Source organism: Odontesthes bonariensis, chromosome 24, assembly GCF_027942865.1.
Source record: "Odontesthes bonariensis isolate fOdoBon6 chromosome 24, fOdoBon6.hap1, whole genome shotgun sequence".
In the NCBI taxonomy this organism is placed as follows: Eukaryota; Metazoa; Chordata; class Actinopteri; order Atheriniformes; family Atherinopsidae; genus Odontesthes; species Odontesthes bonariensis.
Window position 1 is genome coordinate 11,047,006 of NC_134529.1, and position 22,592 is coordinate 11,069,597.

The window sequence follows — 22,592 nt, forward strand, 5'->3', positions numbered from 1 at the left end:
GATGAGATCCAATCACTTCTTCCTTTACGGACTGTGATCTCACCTCTCTATTTCCGATTGGATTGCTATATTTAGGAAACCTCCCTACGCTTTATAAAGAGATCGCAGTAGAGACTGGCGAAGCTTGTGGAGTTTTGACAGGATATTTCCTGCTGGGGAGGCTTGTTCTGTGTCATAAAGAGTTTAAAAGCAGAGGGGAGCGAGAGGACGATAACAACGGCACGTCTGCGCTTTGGATGGAACGCCTGATGAGGAGACAGGAAATGGCCCCGATGGCAGACATACGAAAGAAACTTGTGGTGGTCGGGGACGGCGCATGTGGGAAAACGTGTCTACTGATAGTCTTCAGCAAAGACGAATTTCCTGAAGTGTATGTTCCGACTGTGTTTGAGACATATGTGGCGGACATTGAAGTGGACAACAAGCAAGTCCAGCTGGCTTTGTGGGACACAGCTGGACAGGAGGACTACGACAGGCTGCGCCCACTCTCCTACCCGGACACTGATGTCATTCTGATGTGTTTCTCCGTGGACAGCCCGGATTCGTTGGAAAACATCTCTGAAAAGTGGGTCCCTGAAGTCAAACACTTTTGCCCTAATGTGCCCATCATATTAGTGGCCAACAAGAAAGATCTGCGCAACGACGAGAACGTCAAGAACGAGCTGTCTCGGTTGAAGCTGGAGCCTGTGAAAACAGAGGACGGCAGAGCCATGGCCGCGCGCATTGGCGCATATGACTATTTGGAGTGTTCTGCGAAAACCAAGGAGGGGATCTGGGAAGTGTTCGAAACTGCAACACGCGCAGCCCTCCAAAAACGAACAACGCCACCGGACGGTTGTTTCAAATGCTGCGTTTTGATGTGATTCAACCTTGTCTGGGGGGCTTTGACGCGCAGACAAAACGTTCATTTCCGCCGGGGTGTCTGTGTCTGGACATGTGGGGGCTGTGACCGTGGTTTGGACACTCCCTTGTAAACATACGCCCTTGACTGAACCAAAACCAATGACTGCTAGCAGGTTATTCTGAGCACACTAGAAAATCATCTGATATCGAGGTGTGTGTGTGTGAAATGCAATGGTTACAGCATGTCCTTTGTGGGTCACATGATCCCTGTCTGCCCACAAATCGTTTTTTCACATCGGGAAATTATACAACCCCCCCCCCCTTGTGTGTACATGGCCTTACCAAAGGCCTGCTTGCTGGCTAAGACTTAAACTCTTCTCCTTTTGAGTTTGGCTATGTCACGGCCTTTACACTTTGTAATAATAAGCAAAGCAGAAACATTGCACTGTAATTTATGTCCAATTTGTATTATAACATAACTGTATTAAGATGGTGAAATTGCACAGTGTCCTGTCACGACAGTGTTTCACAGAAATCAATGCCAGTTGTGTTCTGCATTGTTTCTGGTGAAGTTTTACATCGCTTTTGAATACACAAGGCACAGCTTCAGTTTACTGTTATCTGTTTTACTAAATCCTAAAAGTTTGTTGTAGAGCACACAGTAGTAAATGTTTGGTTTTTAGTTGCCATGAAAGCGGAACGATTTCATCCCAAACACATTTTGCCGTCTTGAAAAGGGCTAAACATATTGTAATATGTGTTGCCATAGATACTTTTTAAAGTTTCCTAAGGGTGCTTTTTATGCTCAGCAGTGGCCATATTGACAGCTGGGCAGTAATGTTATTTTACAGCTCACAGGAAACAAATCATTTGAAGCACATACAGTAGGTGAGTACAGCTGTTTAGGAGGCTGATGTGTCTCAGCTGTGACTTTGAAGACCTACTTAACATTTTCTGTTTAGCTACAGCTCATTTCATAATTATGCTGGCAGTATTGTGACAGCTTTGCTCAGCAATCTGTGTTCTAACTTCAGTTTTTGAGCCAACAGCACATGCTTATTCGGGATTAAGTGATCTGATGGCGATTGAACACTTCAGATTTGGTCTATCATGGTAGATTATTGATAGCACTGTCTTATAGCTGTTACGCTAACTTGAACAAGAGGGGTTTTAAAACTAAATGTGAAGTAATAAACCTTTTTTTCTGTAAAAAGCTGTTAAACTGACGTGATAAGCAGAGATATCCATTGATATGAATCTTAGTGTCTTCCATTACGACAGTGAATGTACCTCAGACTTCTTTGATCAAAAAATTTATGTGGACAGAAATTAATGTATTTGAGTTATTAACCTTTCAGGGTTCTGAAATAAGTTCAGCTCACGTGTGGCTGTAAGTATTGTGTAACTGTCCTCTTGCATGGTGGTGGGAGTGCCTGTTCAAATGACAGCTATGAACATCAATTACAGACACTGTTGCTACACTGGCGATCCAGGGTAAAACCTCGGATTTACTGTTCTACTTGTTCTTTCAATGGTCCCTTGAGACCAAAAAAAAAAAAAAAAGATTGATTTTAAACATGTATTTCTTCTGTTGTTGAGTTATGAACCACAGTGAGGATACTTTAAGTTTAAAACAGTGCATGCTTTATAAATCCACCCAGAGTTACGATGGTATAAAAGTCACATTCCCCTCTGCCTTCAGTTGCTGGGTTTTTTTGCTGACTTACAGGATAGGAATGCATTGTGCTGGACTGGTTAATTTTCCCACACTGGCCCCCTTCTTGTGCCTCTGATTTGCAGTGTTGTTGCATGGATCAGACGGTGCAGTTTTCCTTTTCTTTATTTGACTAAACCACAGCGAAGAAAGACACCGAATGTGCCAAACTGTTCAGTTTGCAAGAGACTTTCCATGTTAAAGTGGTACATTTGAAACGATGGAAATTTTGTGAGGACAAAACGATGCACAGAGTAAGGGAAAAAGTGGTGCCGTTCTGGAAACGCCAATAAAAGAATCAATGTTTGTCCACTTTTCCATTCTTCTGCCTCTTTTTCTGCACACACACAATGACATCGCTTTCAGCATCCAGTCAAGACACATATTTTTACTGACAAATATGTGATTGTGAATGGTATTTATTATAAATTTGTTGCATTAGTACTTTAGCCCGGAAAGGTTAAAGATAGTCTCAACTGAGCCACTGACAAAATTAGTATTTTCATATTACTTTGCATGGATATTAAGTTCTTCTACTGATACTTTCATACATAAGATTTTACATTACATTACATTACACTTAGCTGACGCTTTTTATCCAAAGCGACTTACATCTATTTAGATACAGGGTATTGGTTACAGGCCCTGGAGCAATGTGGGGTTAGGTGCCTTGCTCAAGGGCACTTCAGCCATGAATAGAGGTGTAGGGAGAGGTAATGGCAGGGCTTGAACTTGCAACCCCCTAATCTTAAGTCCGCCTCCCTAACCACTAGGCCACGGCTGCCCTGTTAAAACTAGAATTTTAGCTGTTGTGCTGTTTTTGTTAAACAATCACATCCCATAAGGACACAATAGCCATAACTAGAAAAATATAGTAATTTATTCCATCCATCCATCCATTTTCTATACCTGCTTAATCCAACTCAGGCTTGCGGGGGGCTGGAGCCCATCCCAGCTGTCATTGGGCGAGAGGCAGGGAACATCCTGGACAGGTCCCCTTCTGGTAATTTATTCCAAGATAAGATATTGCAAAAAGTTCCTTTTTGGGTATCTCCATTTACTGTTTTGAACAGCTTCCAAACTGACAGTGTATATTATGCTCTTATTCTCTTTGTTTAATGGTAAGACGGCATGAATGTCACAGACACTATTTTTTGTCTCATCTAAATTTAGAGCTGAGGAGACAAATGACTGATGGGCATATAGAGGGGTGTATTGTGTTCTGTATGTTTTTTAAAGAGTTGAGTTTTATGAGACAGCTTTCTAATTGAAATTTCACAAGTGTACAAATCATTTTTGCTGAGATAGAAGGACTTTTGACTTAAATGTAAGAAAGGCTCAGAGATGAATGCAGTACAAATTGTATTTATTGATACTCATTTAGGTTTTTAAATAGTACAATACATGAAGGAAACAGGATTAGAGCAATTGTCTGCTGTGTAATAGTAAACAAAATTATGCAGAAAACAGTAGAGAGATAAGCACTGCTAACAAATGGTTTATGTTTTGTTATGAGAAAGCATTAGCTATTATGTTGTTGGTTAAAAAATGAAATAGTTAATACAAACACTGTCTTATGTCTTTGGTAGTCATAGTAACTTAGTTGAATCTGGCAACCAATGGTAAGGGGATGTCAACCTCTATCTGTCTTTCACTTACTCTCACATATGGCTCAAGACTTTCACTCTTTTGTTTAAGACTCCTGATGACATTGTTGTGGAAAGCGTTAATGCGTTTTACTGACAAGTCGATCCAGGACTGGATGTCAGCTCTAAGCTGTTCAGCAGACATGTCACCCATAATAGCGTAGGTTCTATCGCTCAAATATTGGAAATACTCCATGATGATTCTGTGGATTTCTTTAACCTGCTCTGCAACATCAGCCACGACAGGGGAGTTCATGGCATCGTTGTACACATCATTCACAAAGTTGGAAAGGCTTTCAATGTCCTGAAACTGAAGAACCTGGATAAACTTCACACTTTCCTCAGTGATAAACTGCATGAATGCTGAACAATTCTTAATGATATCCTCTAGCTGGATGTCTCCAAGTTTCCTCACAATAAGAATAACCTTGTCCTGAATTTTCCTCAAAGCTACCAACAAGTCATCGAGAATTTCTTTTCCACTGACAATGTGGTCAGAGCCTGGGATGGTGAATTTAATGGCTTGGAATTGATCAAGGACTGTTGCAAATGTGGATGCAAAATACTCTGGAATCTTTTGAACGGCCTCCTCAGAAACATCAGCTACAAAAGCACTGCATTTTTGGTAGACCTCAAGTCCAGAGAGCCTCTGTTTGTAGCCAGGAATTCGGAACTTGGTCTCTCTCAGGAATTTAACAACAGCATCAAGAACAAGTTCAACTTTCTTTTGGTACTCTCTGAAAATGAAAGTGGTCTTATCTAAGACAGGTTTCATAACATCAGAAAGATCTGCTAGAGCTAAGTAGTCAATAGCCCTCCTGTACATTGCTTTGCCCTGTCTTCTTGCCTTTTCAAATGAGCCCTTAAGGCCTCTAACAAGCCTTTTGATTTTGTTGTTTACCCTGACACCAGAATCGGACACCATATCCATAATTGTGGGCACATGTTTCTTCAGTTCCAGCATCATCTCGTACGGCAGCTCCATATTCCAGGTTGTCTGAAGGTTCAGCTTTTCAGAGTCCATCACAGACACCTTCAGGCCAAAGATATCAACGTCTGTTGTTGGCTCAGTCTGTTGAAAAGGTAAACAAAAAACAAAAATATAAATTATAGAATATTGAGATCTAAATCAACTCTTATCTGAAAGTAAATCAGTATTTAGATTTTCTCTTACCGGGTAGCGACCATAGACTCTTGCTTTAATTTGTGCTGGCTGCTTGGTCTGCATCTGAACAGCAATGTGTCCAGCGGATGGAGAGGACATGGAGACAGCAAGGCCTTCCACTGAATTTCCAGTGATCACCTGGTAGATTTCCATAGTTCCGGAAGGTAGATTGACTTTTGCTGAGTTGGTGACAGAGGTAGCTACATTTTCAAAACTTAAGATGATGGTGCTCTCATGCTTTCCCTCTAGAAGTAAATGTTTTACAGATACAACAGAGGCCATTTTGAATTCACCCTCTGTGTTTATGTTAGTGTTGCCCTCAATCGTTCCGGTCAGCATCTCACACTCAGAGGATGAGGAGGCATCGAGTTTGACCTTGAGGCCGTCCTGGTTTACGATGCTGGCATCGGTTTTGAGTGTGATCGGTGATGTTTTAATGAAGAACTCATACGTCAGATCACCCATCACAGGGATCTTGATGTTCTGAATTTTGGGCAGGGTGATTTTTGGGACAGTCATCTTGCTGAGGGCAGATGGTACATGCAGGGTGGGCATTGTGATGAGAGTAATATCAGGCAGGGGAATTGTGAATGAGGAGATCTCAACATCCATCACTGGCACTTTGTAAGCAGGGACTTGAATAACTTTGGGAAGCTCAATGCTGTATTTCTCATACTCTGCCTTTGCTTTGTCATAAGATGAAGCAAGGATGGCGGCAGCCTTGTCCTTGCCGATGAGTGCTTTCTTGTGCAGTGCGTTGATGTTGGTATTAATGGCATAGATGACTGGCTCCACATTGATGTCAATGGTGATCATCTCAGGGTTCTTCATATACTTCAGCTTGGAGTTGAGGTCAAATGTTTGCTGAGTTGTGATAAGGAGGGAGCCCAGGGCAGTATCTTCCCACAGTGAGAAGCCCTCCACTCTTGGTGTTTTCATGCCAACAAATGGCACACTTATCTCAGGAATGGTGATAGTTTCCTTCAGCACATTAAGATCGGCTTCCCCACTGATTTGGGAATATATGTTAATTTCTCTCTCGCCATTGTCCATGGAGAAGGAATGGGAGTATTTGTACTGGTTGAATCGAGCAAGGCCTGTCCAGCTGGCTTGTTGCACCTCAGAGTTCAGGCTAAAAGCAATGTCACTCTGGAGATCCACTTTTCCAGACAACTTTAAAGGGAGAAAAAACTTGGCATTTCCCTTGTTCTTGGTATCAAACATGAGATCTGTGGGTGAGATCAAAGCAAGGGCAGAGTTTGAGAGAGTTCCTTCAACCTGACCAACCAGCTCTGCGCTGTGAGAGGCAGTGAAATCAATCTTCATGTCTTCAACCTTAGCCTGAAACTTGACCTCTGCAACGCTGTTCTTAATGAAAGGTGTTTCTGTCTCAGCCTTGGCATCAATAATGACATGGCGGAAAATGCATATGTCAGCAACAGCTCTTTGGTTCATCTTGAAGTATTTGCTGCCTGTCTCTCCGGTGATGGTGACTTTGGTTGTGTGGAGATCCATGACCACTTCCATGTCACTCTTGTGAGTTGCCTCATCAGAGACATCTTGAACTTCATATTTCAAGTTGGCCAGATTGTTAAAGGTCAGACGGACGGTGCCATCTTCAAGTTCAAAGAGACTCTTTTGATCTATCATTGTCTTGCTGAAGATGTTGAGGGGTGGCATGTTGAGGTCATGTTTGTAGTTTGTGTCCATGGTGACAGAGACTCCATTTTCCATGGCAAAGATTGCATTATTAACAAGCTCTGCAACATAGAGTTCAGTTGTGACTTTTCCAGTAGTTTCAGCAGAGGCTTGAGCTGACATGCGACAGAGAGTCATTGTTCCCTTGTGGTCAAGTGTAAAGGAGGACTGATCAACTTTGATACTCTCAGAGATGAACAAACTGCTCATCTCGGGCGCAGAAAAATGTGCACTGGCATCCACGGTGAAGTCAAGGACTCTCAAAGTAGACTCAGCCTGTGAGTTGAGGTTAATTTTGAACTCTGGTGTGGATGTGGTTGTAGTGTTCTCCAGGTCAGCAGTAGTCCTAAGGTTGTAATGAGGTGAGGTAACTTTGAACTCACCATACAGCTTTCCAAAACAGGGAATCTTGCTCATCTCTGCTACTTTCTCCTTCAGCTCCACAGTGAATGTGTCATAATCAAAAGATCTGAGCTTCTGGATCATTCTCATGAAGTAGTCATTCATATCATCAATCAACAGTTTGAAGTCAAAGGAATATAGCTCATTCACAAGCTCCTGAACAGGCACCATAAGTTTTTTAAGCAAAGGCTGGATGTCAATTGTCTTGATGGCATTGAATGCGTTCTGAATCTTCTCTCTGACCTGATACTGCTTCATAACTTTTACAATCTCATCCATAAATTCTCCAATCATTTTTTCAGCCTCGTAGCTGGAGAGAAACTCTTCAATTTTAGTGTAGATTGCACTGATCTTGTTGGAAATGTTATATTTCTTAATCATATCTCTCACAGTGTCTCTGATGGATTTCAGCATATTCAAAACTTTGTCAGTTGGGAACTTGGCTGTCAGGTTGGTGATGAAATTCTCAATAGGGTTGATAAACTTTCTCAGGTCTTGAACAAAGAGGTTGAAGTCAAAATTGTCGATGACCTCCTTCAGTTCTGCCACTTTGCTCTGAAACTTGGCACTGATCTCATATCTGGCACTGATATCTTTCAGCATCTCAATGCTATGGTCCATCAACTTCACCATTGTGGTCATCATGTTATCAATGACTATAGGCAGGTGCTCAATGAATGGGATCTGGATGAAGTGGCTCTCACTGTTTTTGTCATATTTCACAAAACCAGAGATGGCATAATCTTGACTGGCCTCACTGAAGAAGGGAGTAGAGACTGCTCCACTCATTTCGATGCCCATTCTCTCTGCATTGTTAAAGGCACTCATTTCTTGGTCAAAAGTGTTCTCATTCACTGTGGATGTCATCTTCAGTGTGACACTTTGCTCTTGGAGGCTCAGCATACTGTTGAACTTGTTGTCCATATTGGTCTTGATAGCAGGTCTGCCTTCCATTTCATGGCTGGTTGAGGCTCTGTACTCAAATGACTGTGTGAACAGCATGGGCTCTGCTTTCAGGAGGAATTTGCTGTAAACTTCACCACTCTGCTGTCCATACAGATACACTCCACCATTTGAGTTGAAAATGGCATCAATATTGAGAGTGAAGGGTGCAGCTACTGCTTTGACTGTGCTGTCCAGGCGAAGAGATGGTGAGTTGAAGTTAGCCACATTGCTTAACTTCACAGACAGACCAGCAATCTCCATGTCAGTGGAATGTGTCATCTGGGACCCAAGGAGTTTTCCATTGGTATTGCACTTTGCAGACAGGATCATGTTAGCAAACCTGATTTCGTATGTGTGCTTGAGCTCTTCCTCCGAGAAGACTCCCATCAGTGTTCCAGTCAGCCTCATGTTGAATGGCTCTGCCCTGAACTCCGCATCATTTACAAAGTTAACCGCCATCACCTTCAGGTCATTTTTCACAATAACTGAGGCAGTGAAACGCTCCACGGTGACTGTGATGTCATGCATGTAGGAGTTGCTCTTGTCAAGGAAGTTGTCGGTCTTTGACTGGAGGGTGAGAGATCTAAGTGTAAGAGACAATGAATTGGTATTTTCGGTCCTCATCTCACTGAAAGATCCAACCATGTTGTTAGAGAGTACTAAGCCATCTTCATTTAGTTTGAGATTCACTCTGTTTCTGCTGTTGATGCCAAAGAGGTTACCCTCAGACATGCTGTTGAGATAGACTTCTGTGCTTGCAAGCTTTCCCTCAATACTGAGCGCAGCATTGTTGTCTTTAATGGCTCCCTTTGTTTTAAGAGACAAAGTAGCACCAGAGGCATCAACCCCACCATGGAAAATATTCTCAAATGTCATGGGGCTGTGCTGGGCAGTGGTTGTACAGCTGGTGGTCAGGCCATTAGTGTCCATGGTCAAGGTTGCTTTGTGGGAGGCAAGATTTGAGAAGATGTTAATGGAAGCATCGACATTGATCTCCAAACCAGTGGGGTTCAAGACTCCAGTTAGCAAAGAGTATGCACGGTTTTGTGTATCATCAGCTTGGTTTTCCATCCTCAGGGTGGCTTGCCCGTCAGAGGCAGAGAACTCCAGCTGGTTACGAAGCATTCTCTCTTCAGCCTTGGTCACAGAATCAGACAGGATTGTGAGCTTGACATCCTTGTAATTAATTGTAATTTTGGTGTTGTGTTTGATGGGGTCAGAATTCACATTGGTGTTAGATTCAAACAGAAACTCGTCATTTTCATAGGATGTCTTAATCTTATGTGCAAGCTTCAGCAATTCGGAGTTCAACTTCAGTGAACTCTCCATTTTTGCTTCTTTCTTGGCAGGCTCAACAGAGAAGGCGTGGAGATAGGTGGTGGTGGCACTCACGGGTCCAACAGACACACCTCCGTCTGCGTTAATATCTCCGAAGAGCTGGCTGGAGTCAAGGGTGAGCTGGGTGGTGATGGTCGTAGTGATGTCCAGACCAACAGGTGAGTTAGCATTCACACTGTAGCGACCGGTTGTCAATACATTATCTGTGACAGCAATGCTTTCCACCACACTAAAGCCTGTGTTTAATAGCATGTGTTTCAGCAGTCCTTCGAACGTGACTTCAATAGTTTCCTCTGCTGTGTCAGTGATCTTGCTGGCTCCTAAAATGCAGAAGAAATCAGTCAATTAATGATAAGTGTTACCTTCTGTGCTCTATCTGTGATGTTATAAAACAAATAAATCAATGTAAGGGAACAAGGTTTAAATTACCCTCAGCTGAAAAGGAGAGAAGTTTGATTGGACTTTCAGCCATGATGCTGAACTTAGCCATGTAGTTAGGGGACTCTGCAGTGTTGTTACCAGCAGTAATTATTCCCTCCCAATCATAAAAGTTGCTGTTGACCTTGGAAGACACTTCCACTATTCCCATCAGGGGCAAGGTGAGATCATATTCAGAGGGAATTGTAAAAGTTGGGATTTGCATCTCCATTGGGGCAACATCCATGTCCAGCTGAGGCACTGAAATACGTGGGGAGGTGATGAGAGTGGGTATTCTTAGCTCCTCAGAGGATTTTCCTCCAAGAGGCAGTGGAACACTCATCATGAAGCGGTTCTGGTTGAACTGGTATCTGAATGTGCTTTCACTGATGAAAAAAAGCAGAATATATGTTAAACTTGTGAAATCTAATATCTTAACTGGACAAAGCTGATCATTTTGTACATGCTTAATCAAAAGTACTTACAGATTCACAAACAAGTTTTCAGGCACTGATGGCATTTCCAACATTGCAATGCTTTCCCTCAGATTCAGAAGATAAGGAACATCAGTGGAGATCTTGTCCATCCAGGTGTTGCTGGTCTAAAAAAGAAAAAAACATTTATATTGCTTTAGACTGCTAAAAAATAGGAACAAGTTATGTATGTATCTGTAAAAAATAGTTGCTATAATAATATTCTTTTCACCTGAATTCCCTTGTTGAGGATGTGACGTAGTTTCATGTCGGTGTTAACAACCTGCTGGTCCATGACATCCTCTGAAAGCTGTCTGAGCCAGATCCCGAGGGCCTCAGTGTAGTCAACTGCGATCTTAGTATCAGCATTCATGTTGGACAGCAGATGAACCTCTGCCTGGTCTTCACCTAATATCAAAAAGATTTAGCATTTTGATTTCACATTTAAACCTGAGATTGTGAATCTTCATAGACAATTACCACTATTAGATTTTTTAAATGTAATCTTATTTTCATTTTACAAACGCACCATATTTGAAGGTGACTGTCTGAATGGAGGAGACCTCTGGGAGCTTGATGTCACTCTTGATCTGCATGGTGAGTCCATCAGTTTTGGTTATAGCGGCACTAATGGTGGCATCAGTTCTGAGAGAGGGGACCAGCAGCTGAACCTCCACCATGCCATCATTCATGGCCTGAAGCCTGAGACAAATAGAAAAAGGCAGTCAGTTCCTGCTTGTTAAAATAAATGTTGACATTTGTGAAGTGACAGTGTTATCTTTAAGTAAGAAACTATTTTAATAGTATTTAAAAGGATTACTTACTTGGCACGGCCAATCAGAGTCAGCTGGGGCACTTTCTTGTTGGAGATCTCAAGAGTGAGGGATTTGCCCTTTGTGCTGCCGTCTGTCATGCCAATCTTAACGCCCGCCTCAACATCAAAGTCAGGAATCTGGACTTGAGTGGTGAATACATTCCTGTCCCTGTTGTATTTCATGGTGGCTGTAGCCTCTGTAGGCTTAGCACCTAAAGTCACAGAGTTAAAAAAAAAAAGACTATAGCTTTTTCTCGAACAATTTAACATCAAGTAAAAAAAAAAAAAAAAGGCTTTCATGATTATATTTTTCTAAAATTGAATGTCTTACCCTCAGCCCTCAGAATCATGTTCAAAGAATCAACCTTCTCCTCTTCCTCACTGAGGAGTTCGTAGGCAACGGTGGCTGTGTACTCAGACACATCTTTGGTGGGCCTGATGTCAACAGCAAACCTGCGGTGAAATAAAGTTTCCAATGAGTCTTTACATAAATCTTTTATCATAATATACTGTAAGAAAAAACACTAAACATGGAATATTTAAACAACAACTTACGATGTCTCTCCATTCAGAGGGAAGTAAGGAGCGGTCTTGTCACCAGCATCTGCATAAAATGTTTGGATGCAGTATTCAACTCCAGAAAAGAAAGGGCTGCATGATGCTTCACCCTGTGTGTGAGGGATCATTTGAGCCTGTCCAGCACCCACAATCAGCAATTCATTGCTATCAAAAAATAAAAGAACAGGAAAATTAGTTTAATCTTCAAGTAACTTTATAGACAACATTAATTATAAGAACTCAAAAACTCATAAAACAAACTAAACCAATAATAGCATTTACCATCCACTGCTGTTTAATTTATTAAACATAAGATATTCATGTGTTTTGTGATATTTGTCACCTGATTCTGAATAGCTTTGTGGTGCCCTGTGGAGCAGGGATGGTGAGCTTGACCTGGTTCTGCTCCATGGTGACTTTGGCATTGAGGGCGCTCTCTAGGTACACGTTGGTATGCATTTCAACAGCAGAGACAACAAATTCAGGGACGTGGATTCCCATCTGAGTCATGAACACAACTCCAATGGAAGGACTGAACACCAGCTCCTTCTGTGAATAAAAACAGATCACATGAAATTGAATAAGTTGCATTTGTGAAAATTGTAAGATGCTAACCAAACTGCAATTATCATCAGTTGTCACAGAGTTTAGTCGTATTTTTAAGTTTTTAAGCATTAAAACAGCTCAGCTGTACCATGTTTGGAACAATGTGAAGACCTCCTTTTGCACCAGGAGCAAAGGTGCCAGACAGAGCAAATGTCAGAGGCAAGCCAGATGCAGTTGGCATGAGGAATTTGTTGTCCATGAAGATGTAGTGGGCAAACATCTCATTGTCAGTGCTTGACATCAGATTAGCCATGACCTGACAGAAAAGAATAGTAGTTTTAGCAATCATGCTGTCATATTAAAGACTATGAAGTGAATTGGGATAAATTAAAGCGTATGTGATAATACCTTGGTAGGAATTAGCTTCTTGATAATTCCAGCATACATTACTGCATTTTCAGTAATAAACTTCAGATCGCTGCCCTTGATGTAGCCAAGCTCAGCTCCCATGATTTTCAGGTAGGCCGTGGCCTCTGGGGATTCCTGACTCTGCAGATTTTTTACCAGCTTGTTGAAGTTGTTGACAATTTCTCTCATAAGATTTTCAGGAACCTTAGAAAAGAGAGACAGTATGTTAGTTGTGGTGGAAACATTTTTAAAAATAATAAGAGTGTTTAAGATGAATAATGATATACCTTTAGTCCTTCTGATTTAAGTGGTGCAACCCATTTCTCCAGAACTTCTCTGATCTTTGGTGGCATCTTGTCCTCAGCCCAGTACAGAGACTTGGATACAGTGTCAGGGAAGAATCCATTCTGTCCAAACAAAGCCTCAATGGTTGGCTCAAAGCCCTTTCCTTCTAGGCCAATCTACAGAAAAATAATAACACATTTAGATCAGAAAACCAGAGCAGGCTTAGTTTATTGAATGAGAAGTATTTTACAAATGAGATTTAGCATTACTTTTAAGGAAATAATTATCATAACTGTACAGTACTCCACATACCTCCCAAATATCCATGCTGAAGCCAAAAGCTTTCAGGGTAGTCTCGAGCAAGACCTCCCTTGGCAACTGGTTGCTCGGATCAAAAATGACGTTGCCCTCAATGTTGGCTTGCAGGGTTTCGTGTGCCACACCCAGCTTGTAGTTGCGAGACTTTGTGGTATAGTCATTGTGTGTTGCAACATCAGTGTCTTGCAGGGCAGCCATTATTTTCTCACCGAGCCTGTGGTAAAGGTAAATGTCAAAAAATTAGACATGTAATGAAATCAAAATAAAAAACAGTGAGAAAAGGCAGTTTATTCTCACTTTTTGGTCTCTGCATCAGTTGAGGAAATGATGTTGTAAACGTGGGAGGACACGAAAGCCTTGATCTGCTCATTCTGCTCCTGCTTGAGTAGCTTCTCTACCATCTCAATGTCACTGTCCTGGGGATCCCTCATCAGAATCAGGTAAGCTGCCAGGCGCTTCTGCACAGCACCCTTGGGGTACTGGCAGACCCTCTGGAGGTTGGAGCGGACCTGGAGAGAACAACAACAACTAACTCTTTTTCTACGATCACAATTTGTCGACATATTCTTGGAAAGCTTAAACTGGGAAACTGGAAAAACAGGGGCATTTTCATGTACACTGGGATGTTAGTTACCTCATCTGTAATAGACATTCGCCTGAAAGCCTGGATGGCTGCCAGCTGCACGGACAAAGTGGTTGCAGGCTGTCTCATGCACTTCAGCATGGTGGTCTTAATAGCAGGGTCAGCAGAATCCATGGCATCTCCCATGTTTCCAACAACCTGTATAGAATAGCACAGACAATTATGAATATAATGGAAGTGGAAGTTGCCACAAAAAGAACGTTTTATATGAGAGGTGTTTGTTCACAGCTGCTAGCCTACCCTTAGGGTCAGGAAGGTCAGGTCTTTTTCTCCCGCACAGTCTTCACCCAGAAGGGAAGTCATGAACTCATGCACAGCGGTGATCTCTGGAGTGACTCCTTCATATCTGTACACTCTGGAAACAAACATAGACATCAGTAAACTAGTTCATGACAAACAAAAAAACAGCACTAAAGATGACTTTCCTGCAGGTTTTATTCATTTACCTCCTGGCTACGTTGCTCAAAGCATACATGATGGGTTTGCTCTGCTTGTACTGAGCCATTGCCAGCAAGTCTTTCACCATCAGACGAGATGGGTTAGGTAGCAGTCCCAGGGCGTAGACAACAGCATCGACCTCAAGGGCAGAGTCATCAAAAGTCCTGAGAATCTTCAGCATGGCGCTGGTGCATTCTGGAGTACCACACTGAGCCAGAGCTTGCCATGTGAGAGGGCTGGAGATGTCCATCATCTCATCAGCAGCAGTGCTCAGGATGTCGGCTTTCAGGCTGCGGAGCCCAGAAACCAGCTCGTGGAAGAGGCCGGCACGCTTCTCGCCCTCAGAGGTCTGTGACAGGGTGTTCAGCTTATTTATTGTGGTAATAACAGCGTCTTTGGTCTGCACTGGGGACTTGTCATCAGTAACATCCATTGGCAGGTCCTTGAGGTTGGACTCATCTGTGGAGAATTGCAGCACAAAGAGTGAGAATACAGGAGCATGGGCATGTTTTACACACCGAGAAATATTTTCATATCCGATCGTAAACACTGAAGCACTCACTGTGGTCAAAGATTCTGTCATTGATCTTAGCAGTCTCTATCAGAGTCACAGTCTGCTTCACCATTGCAGAAATTCCATATTCATTCCTATTATGGAGAGGAAAGGTGGAAAATTATTAGAAGTTATTTACACAAACAGCAAAAGGTATATTGATTCTCCAAAGCATATTTGAGTAAAAATTGCTAAATGGTGCACAACTCCTCTTTCATTGTTTTAAAACCTACTTGTGGGAGAAGGGCAGGAAGATGTGTTTCTCTGTGCAGGCTCCACTGGTCATGTGCTTCTTCTGGTTGTCAAACTTGTAGTTACAGGTCTGAGTGCTGCTAATCATCTTGGACAGGGGGTAGTTCTGATAGCAGTAAGACAACAAAAAATGGATAATTTGTGAGATGATAAGAAAATACAGCTTGTTTGAAAAACAGAAAATCTATTGGATGTCTTTAACTTCTGATTTCAGATTAGATGAATACTTGCTTTTGTGTTAAAGTAACATAAAAATACAGTTCATTTGACAATATATGACCGTGATAAGTGGGTGCTTTTTTTCAAATGTAATTAAATGACATGACATGACAACTATGACAGCATAAAGTTGTTATCTGATTTCTCACCATGCCAGAGACGAGGGCCAGAGGACTGGTGTCTTGTCTGCGGGCAATGAACCAGTCACATCTGGACAGATCCCTTTTGACGGTCACATCAGTAGCAATGTCCTCTCTGGAGTTGACGGTGAAATCGGTGGAGCACACTCCGTGAACTGTGGGCTGAAAATGATGAGAAGCCTTGTCAATATGTAAAATGTCTGAAGCAACTCAAAATCAAAGTTTATAGAGCTGGTTTTGTGAATTTGCCTTCTGTCCTTTGTTATCTCCCTAAATCAGATAATCAATGGACTTGAACGATTACACCCCCCATTCTCAAAGCAGGTGATGCCAATAGCAAGATAAACTTATCTAGGACTTTGACCTGCAACTGATGATGTCCACAGTGAGAACATGATGTTACAGGAGGGGATTTATCACCTGTGACTGGGCCAGCTTATCTGCTCATTGTGCAACTTGTTTAACAGTACATGACAACAGGACAGACAAAGTCAAGCTCCACTTGGCCTCAATTAGTTGGCAATCATAAATAATAAGTAAGCAAGAAAAAAAGAGAAAAAGAAGCTACCATTTCTTTGTTCTTCTCCTCATCCATTTCAGGCACCATGAGAGCAGAGACGATTCCCCTCTTGATGTTCAGGATGTTAATGGGTTCATCATCCTCAGGGTAGAGTTTGACATCAGTCCGTCCTTCCACAGCGATCTTCAAAGGGTTCCTTTTGACATGCACAGATTAAAAGTACAACCTCTCATTTAGGTCACGCTCTCTTTTTAATTAGTCAGTTACTGTGCCCAGTTGTCACACAACACAATGCAGAAAATGAAAAAAAATGTTTCCTGGACTTACTTGGCCATTGCAGTTTTGAAAGCCTCAGCTTCGGCAGCAGGACGATACAGTGGCTTCCCTTCCTCATCCACACCAGAGATCTCACTCAGAGAACACTCTGTCGTGCGGAGGATGAAGCTACACGTCTGGGGCACATCAACCTCAACCTGTGCAGCGCATTAAACATGTTTATTGGATTTCCTCTTTCGCATTCAGGGCATTGAGAGTGTTGTTTTTGCAGTCATGATTGCAGGGTGTGTGACTTACTGTGCAGGAGACTTTGGAGCCGCTCTTGTTGTCTGTCGCTCCATTTACACTGTTGAAGGTCTCAGCTTCATAGTTGTACACAAACCGCCTGAAGTTCCTGAATCTTTTAGCCACTAAAAAACAATTCAAAGTGTCAGTTAGAACATTTCCATGTTGTTTGACACACCTTGCTATTTTGGAAAACTAATTGATAACAATTATTTGAGTTCTTTCAGTATATTGACACGCAACATTTCAGAAAACATGTTTGATAAAAAATGAAATGTCATGTAATTACTCAGACTCTGGAAGTGATGTAATGTGTGGAGTTTGAAGCCTATAATCACCAATTTAATTCCTATCTATATTCTGAAGGTTTTTACAGCTGTCATCATCATTATTCATTGATGGAACATTTTGTGCCAAAAAAACACGGAGAAAATTTTCTTTTCTTCTGTCCTATGAACAATTTTCTGGTTTATAAAGGATAAAAAGATACAAATGGATAAAAAGAGATATCCAAAACTATCTCTGTAAGAAGCTTTGATTTTGCGGGAGTGAACTAAATGTGGCCAGAGTTTTATTTAGTCCTAAGAATTTAGCGCATATTTAGATATATAATATATAATTCACATATTCAAGGTGAAAATGTTGGAAAACTTGCAACACAAAATACAATTATTTGAATGTAACAAATCACAAGCTTTATAAAATGTATAAAATGTATAATGTATAAAACAGTTACAAGAAACAAAGAATTAAAAAAGAAACTCACAAAAGCAAACCGGAGATTCTTCTTCAACACTTCCCACATCTTGCTCTGTGAGGGATGACAAGATTTTTTTTTTGTTTTTGGTTGAAAATCTACTGTATAAATGTAACTGAGAACAATTCAGTATTTGCAAGACATATTAGCAAGAAGGCATTATTTATGTTTATTTTGCCCTATAATTATTTAGCACCCATGAATGTAGTCATAAAATATTCACACAGAAGAACGTCCCATCGTGGATGAAACCGTCAGCATTTTTACATGCAAAGAAACATACTTCATATATCTCAGTAACACTTCATATTATCCCAGAAAGATTAACCTAAAATGTAAAACTACGTCCTGAAATTGCATTTCTCTCAAAATAAAACAATAGTACTTACGGGCAAGTGTGGATGTGCCCAGAAGCAGCAAAACACAGAGCTTGGAACCCCACATGATGGGCTTTTAGCTCCTGCAGGTTATGGAGAGTCTCCCTCTTTCTCTGAAGACTAATTCTTGTTCTTTCGTCTTCAGGCTTTTATAGACCTCCAGTCTCACTGTAGGTGATTACTGTGACCTGTAGATATGTTGCCCTGGTTCCAAAGTCTGATCAGTCCTTGTGGCAGGCCAAAGGTAAAAAGACTTGTCTGTCAGCACTGGGTGGGGGCAGTCTGCATGATAATGTTAAATTACTTTTGTTTTGTCATTCGAGGTTTGGGATTATTTTGAGGTCTATGATAGAGAACGACACAATTAATTCATATGAGTATTTGTTGTTTTAAAAAAATAAAATGTTTATCAAGATTTACCTCAGAGATCAATAAATCCAAACCTTTTTTAATCAGATCAGTGTCATATAATGGCTAATACGTCCTCAATCACTAACTTTTATTGCTTGTTTGTTGTGTTCAAAGTGCAGCACACAAATAAAGAAATTTATCAGGGATTTATTTCACAGTCACTTAGTTTTGTTTGCCATTTTGTTTTTCATCTTGAATGTCACAAAGCTATAATCCTGAAAACTGCAAGATGCCATTTGAACTGTTTCAAAGTTTTGATTTAATGCTAAAAAAAAAAAACACTATTCAACCTATCTTAAGAGATACCATACGATGGAGCTCTTCGCTGAAAGTTTCTGGGACAAAGGTTATGCTATGTTGCTCATTTAAGCATCTACAAATATTACAGTAAGGCATCTTAAAGTTAGCTGACCTTTGTCCCATAACCGCCAAGCAGTCTGAAGCACTCTGATGCAGAATTGAAACCCGAGTCGCCTGCTGCAGCCTGGACAGTCTTATCAGTACAAATTACAGCATGTCGCTGAGTCTTTTATTACATGCATTCACACGTTGTTTTTTTGAGGCAGTTCAGGGCCATAATGATTATTAAGAAGACAGTTCATAAACTGTTTTATATGAAAACAGTGTAAGCCCCCACTGAATGTGGGTGTGCTACAGCCGTGTAAAACATCTGCAAAACTTCACTTTTCACATAATAGAACAAGTACACATTCTACCTTCTTTAAAACTACCTATCAATAAAGAGCTCTCTAAAACCCTTTTGAAAATATATTGTAGATATTTTGTGTCTGGCAAGGTATTAAAATAATTTACAAACTGTTTAAAAATAAACTTGTTCCAATGAAGAACAATAGACATATCATCTAAAAGAGGTGTTTAAAAATTCCTCCTGGACTGGTGGTCCCAGAAAATTCAGCCCAAAAGGCATTTGATTCCAAAAGAACTAAAAACCTTATAAAGTCAGTATATGATGTGACAACTATAAAACTCTTTGCATCAAAAGTGAATGGATCTACAATCAGAGGGAGCCTTCACGACTTTGGCCATCGTGGCAGATGTACCATGAAGAAACTAGAAAGAATATTTAAGCAAAACTTTTCATTCTCAAGTGTTTTTTCATTAAAAAGTCTGAATAAAAGTAAATTTAGGGAAAAAAATAGTGTTGGCCAACAAACATGTGGGTCATTTAGGTAAGCAACCTTATTATCCAGGGGTCCATATTGACTTAGTTAAAGTAATCAAATAATAATACAAAAATAAATCAAAGATCAAGGTTTGCTCTGTTTCGCAAGCTTGTATGACAACATGTAGCTTAAATTAGCAAATTCCTGGATGGCTGACAGCCTTGTAAAAATATTGTGCCTTGCAAAGAAGATGGGAGATAATTCCAGGGCTTTTTCTTCTTGTTTTCCATCCTGCCAAGTTTTGTGGCATAGTTGATGGTAAAACATCTCTTATACAGTGGTAATTTTGAATACAGTGGTAATTCCTTGATATGACGAACATACCACTGTTGAACAAACAAATGTGACAAAATATTCCAGTGTCTTGGTAAATAGGGACATGTCCATCTAGTGTTTTATTCATGCGGGCAAATACAACTAATGAACAGGTCAAACTATTTGCTTTTTCAAGCAGTGATTGAAAGCACATGCATGTAAACGGTACAACGGTACAATGGCAATGGTTAGTAGCTCTGTCATCCACTCCTTGGCCCTTTTGAGGATTTTGTGGCTTCTTGAATTAAACACTTGAGAATTATGTCCTTGCTCCAGAGAAAAAAAAATCATATGACTCAAATTTCCCTTCTGTCACTTGCAAGGGTGGTACTTTACTGGAAGCTGTTATGACTAATATAGGAGGTTATGAACAATTTATATGACCAATTCAGTTGAAGGACTGTTGCCCTCTGCTAGAATAAGATCAAATGTAATATTCGTTGTTCCTTTGGAACACACAACAAAAACAGATGATTGTTTGGGTGGGCCAGGAATAAGCTGAACAATATGTCCATTCAGGGAGAAGAGGAAGAGATGTTGGAAGTCTACAGATACCTGAGGGTTCAGCTTGACAAAATAATGGACTGTAAATGCAACACAGTAGAAGGAAGGAAGCTTAGCTCCTTCCTTCTGTGGTGGAGAGTGTAATCTGCTTTTCAGCCATCTGTTGGGGCTGCAGCATCAGAGCCAGTGGCTCACATTACATTACTCTTGCTGGACAAACTAAAAAAGAAGGTTGGCTCTACATCTCCGAGTATGATTATGAAAATTTCAGCTGTACCGTTTGCAACAGGATCGGATACGGTCTTCACTATAGTTCATGAGTCTTCTCTTCCATGATGCTGCACTGACTTAGCTTACTGAAAAAAACAAATGGTACGAAAGCATCATTACAAATCGTCACAGCTGAGTTTTTCCTGCCACGTAAGGCCCAGGGTTTTTGTGTTTGTGTGCTGTCCTCCTACCCACAACCAGTCTGGTGCTGTTGTAGGTCTCTTTCTAAGTCGAAGCTTTCCTCTCCACTGATGCCCACAACCATGTATGTGCTCAAGATATGGGATTAAATCAAACTGATGGTTCATCGTGATACAATTCTTCTTTTTAGAAATCCATCCATCCATCCATCATCTTCCGCTTGTCCGGGGATTGGGTCGCATTTAGAAATGTTTTTTATTTTACAAATTGGCATTTTGTGAATCAAATCTTATTGAATCAAGCAATAATTGAACTTGTATTGTTAGTTATTCTGTGAAGAGCTCTCTTCACTCAGTTGAAGTGAATTAAATAGACAATTAAAGAGATCTTATAAGATACCGCCAAAAGTGGTGGAAAATGACAAATCCTGTGGGAGTGACTCTTAAACTGGTGATGGCTTACTAACCAGACATTGTGGTGGTCAGCAAACCACAGCAAAGGCAGTAGTTAACATTCACCACAAAGAAGGAACACGAGAAGCTAAAAAAATACCAAGTACTAAAGAAGGATATTGAAAAGGTATGGGAGGGGAGGGCAATAGTTCACTAAGTGGAACATTCAGGATTGTGAGCCTCAAACTGGGTGAGGGGCTCCAACAGAATCCAGGAACAATGTATAGATATAAACTTTGTTGAAAATCTGCGCAGGTGTCGTCTCAGCTAACCTGTCACCTCATGACAAGTCTGGGAATGCTGTTTGATCAAGGTTATGACAGAAGTGAACTCAAGATAAGTTAATCAGACACAGAACGTCTGATGTTGAGCAATACTGACATCAGCACTGAGCAGATACAGTATGTATTGCATAGATTACAGGCATCCACCAATACTGAGCTACATTACGTGAATGTTGTAGTTTGTCAGCTAAAGTACGCAAAATTATCTGGCTCATAAAAAAGGAAGATATGGAGAGCTAAGGAGGACCCCATTAAATTTAGTCTCTGAATACCTTCTTTATCATTACATAACAGGGACATATCCTTCAAGAAGGCTACCTTAAAGATAAAAAAGGGGCAACAATTAAAAGAGTGATTACAAATCTGAGCTGAACCTTTTTTTCTGTGTTCATATAACATAGAAATAAACAATTACATTAAAAAAAAAAAAAAAGAGATGTGAATTTGAATTAAAAAAATTGATCAATTATTACCCAGATTTATTTTGCTGCCTCATTGTCTTTATTCAGGACAAGGTTCAGATTGAATTTCCACACAGGGGTCATTCAGTTGTGTTGCTAAAAAAGAGAGAGGTCATCGAATGGACAAGGTTCACTGAGCTGCTCAAACTGTCACTGTGCAGCTACTGCAGTGCACCTAAAAACCCAGTGTGGGTGTCACAAATGTCCAGTTTCAGCTGAAATGTGTGATTAATTGATAAATGATGAAATTAAGCTTTTATGTAAATCAGCCAACCAAAAAAAAAAAGTTTAAGGAATGAATTTCTATTATTTCAGAACTCTTACTGACCCACCTTAATGTGCCAGACATTCCAAAGAGTGTCTGAGACTGATGTGATTCGAATGTCTGGGTTTAGATTGCTTTAAACAGGACCAGTCGGAGACAGACTCATTACATCATTCAAAGTGCTCAGCAGTTCTGGTCATTATCTGACTGTGGTGACAGCATGACTACTGGACTAGGCACAAAGTGAAGAAAAGACAACTGAATTCAGAAAATGG

At 40.8% G+C, this 22,592-nt stretch overlaps 2 protein-coding genes across 2 annotated transcripts; one reads left to right on the plus strand and one right to left on the minus strand.

Annotated features, from left to right (window-relative positions):
• The first annotated feature begins 74 nt into the window (after nucleotides 1-74).
• On the plus strand, nucleotides 75-2,873 carry LOC142375170 (rho-related GTP-binding protein RhoB-like). Its single transcript, XM_075459105.1, has one exon. It carries the CDS (start codon nucleotides 237-239, stop codon nucleotides 861-863), a length of 627 nt encoding a protein of 208 aa, XP_075315220.1. The 5' UTR covers nucleotides 75-236; the 3' UTR covers nucleotides 864-2,873.
• Nucleotides 2,874-4,156: 1,283 nt separating this feature from the next.
• Nucleotides 4,157-18,097, minus strand: LOC142375167 (apolipoprotein B-100-like). The gene is made up of 26 exons (XM_075459096.1): nucleotides 18,043-18,097; nucleotides 17,663-17,707; nucleotides 16,909-17,021; nucleotides 16,663-16,808; nucleotides 16,384-16,531; nucleotides 15,825-15,977; nucleotides 15,438-15,562; nucleotides 15,214-15,299; nucleotides 14,660-15,110; nucleotides 14,454-14,568; nucleotides 14,205-14,351; nucleotides 13,868-14,079; nucleotides 13,565-13,784; nucleotides 13,255-13,428; nucleotides 12,968-13,171; nucleotides 12,708-12,875; nucleotides 12,357-12,562; nucleotides 12,011-12,178; nucleotides 11,787-11,908; nucleotides 11,466-11,667; nucleotides 11,171-11,343; nucleotides 10,874-11,049; nucleotides 10,654-10,769; nucleotides 10,181-10,554; nucleotides 5,378-10,071; nucleotides 4,157-5,275 (listed from the first exon to the last, which is right to left on the minus strand). The coding sequence occupies exons 1-26, from the start codon at nucleotides 18,095-18,097 to the stop codon at nucleotides 4,157-4,159; spliced, it is 9,912 nt and encodes a 3,303-aa protein (XP_075315211.1).
• Between the last annotated feature and the right edge of the window lie 4,495 nt (nucleotides 18,098-22,592).

Excerpts from the sequence above, each read along its gene's own strand:
- LOC142375170 (XM_075459105.1), top strand. The coding sequence starts at position 237 with ATGGAACGCCTGATGAGGAGACAGGAAATGGCCCCGATGGCAGACATA.
- LOC142375167 (XM_075459096.1), bottom strand. The coding sequence starts at position 18,097 with ATGTGGGGTTCCAAGCTCTGTGTTTTGCTGCTTCTGGGCACATCCACA. Across the intron at positions 13,429-13,564 it reads TCAGCATGGATATTTGGGAG|ATTGGCCTAGAAGGAAAGGG; the intron begins GTATGTGGAGTA and ends ATTTTTCTGTAG. Across the intron at positions 5,276-5,377 it reads GAGTCTATGGTCGCTACCCG|ACTGAGCCAACAACAGACGT; the intron begins GTAAGAGAAAAT and ends CCTTTTCAACAG.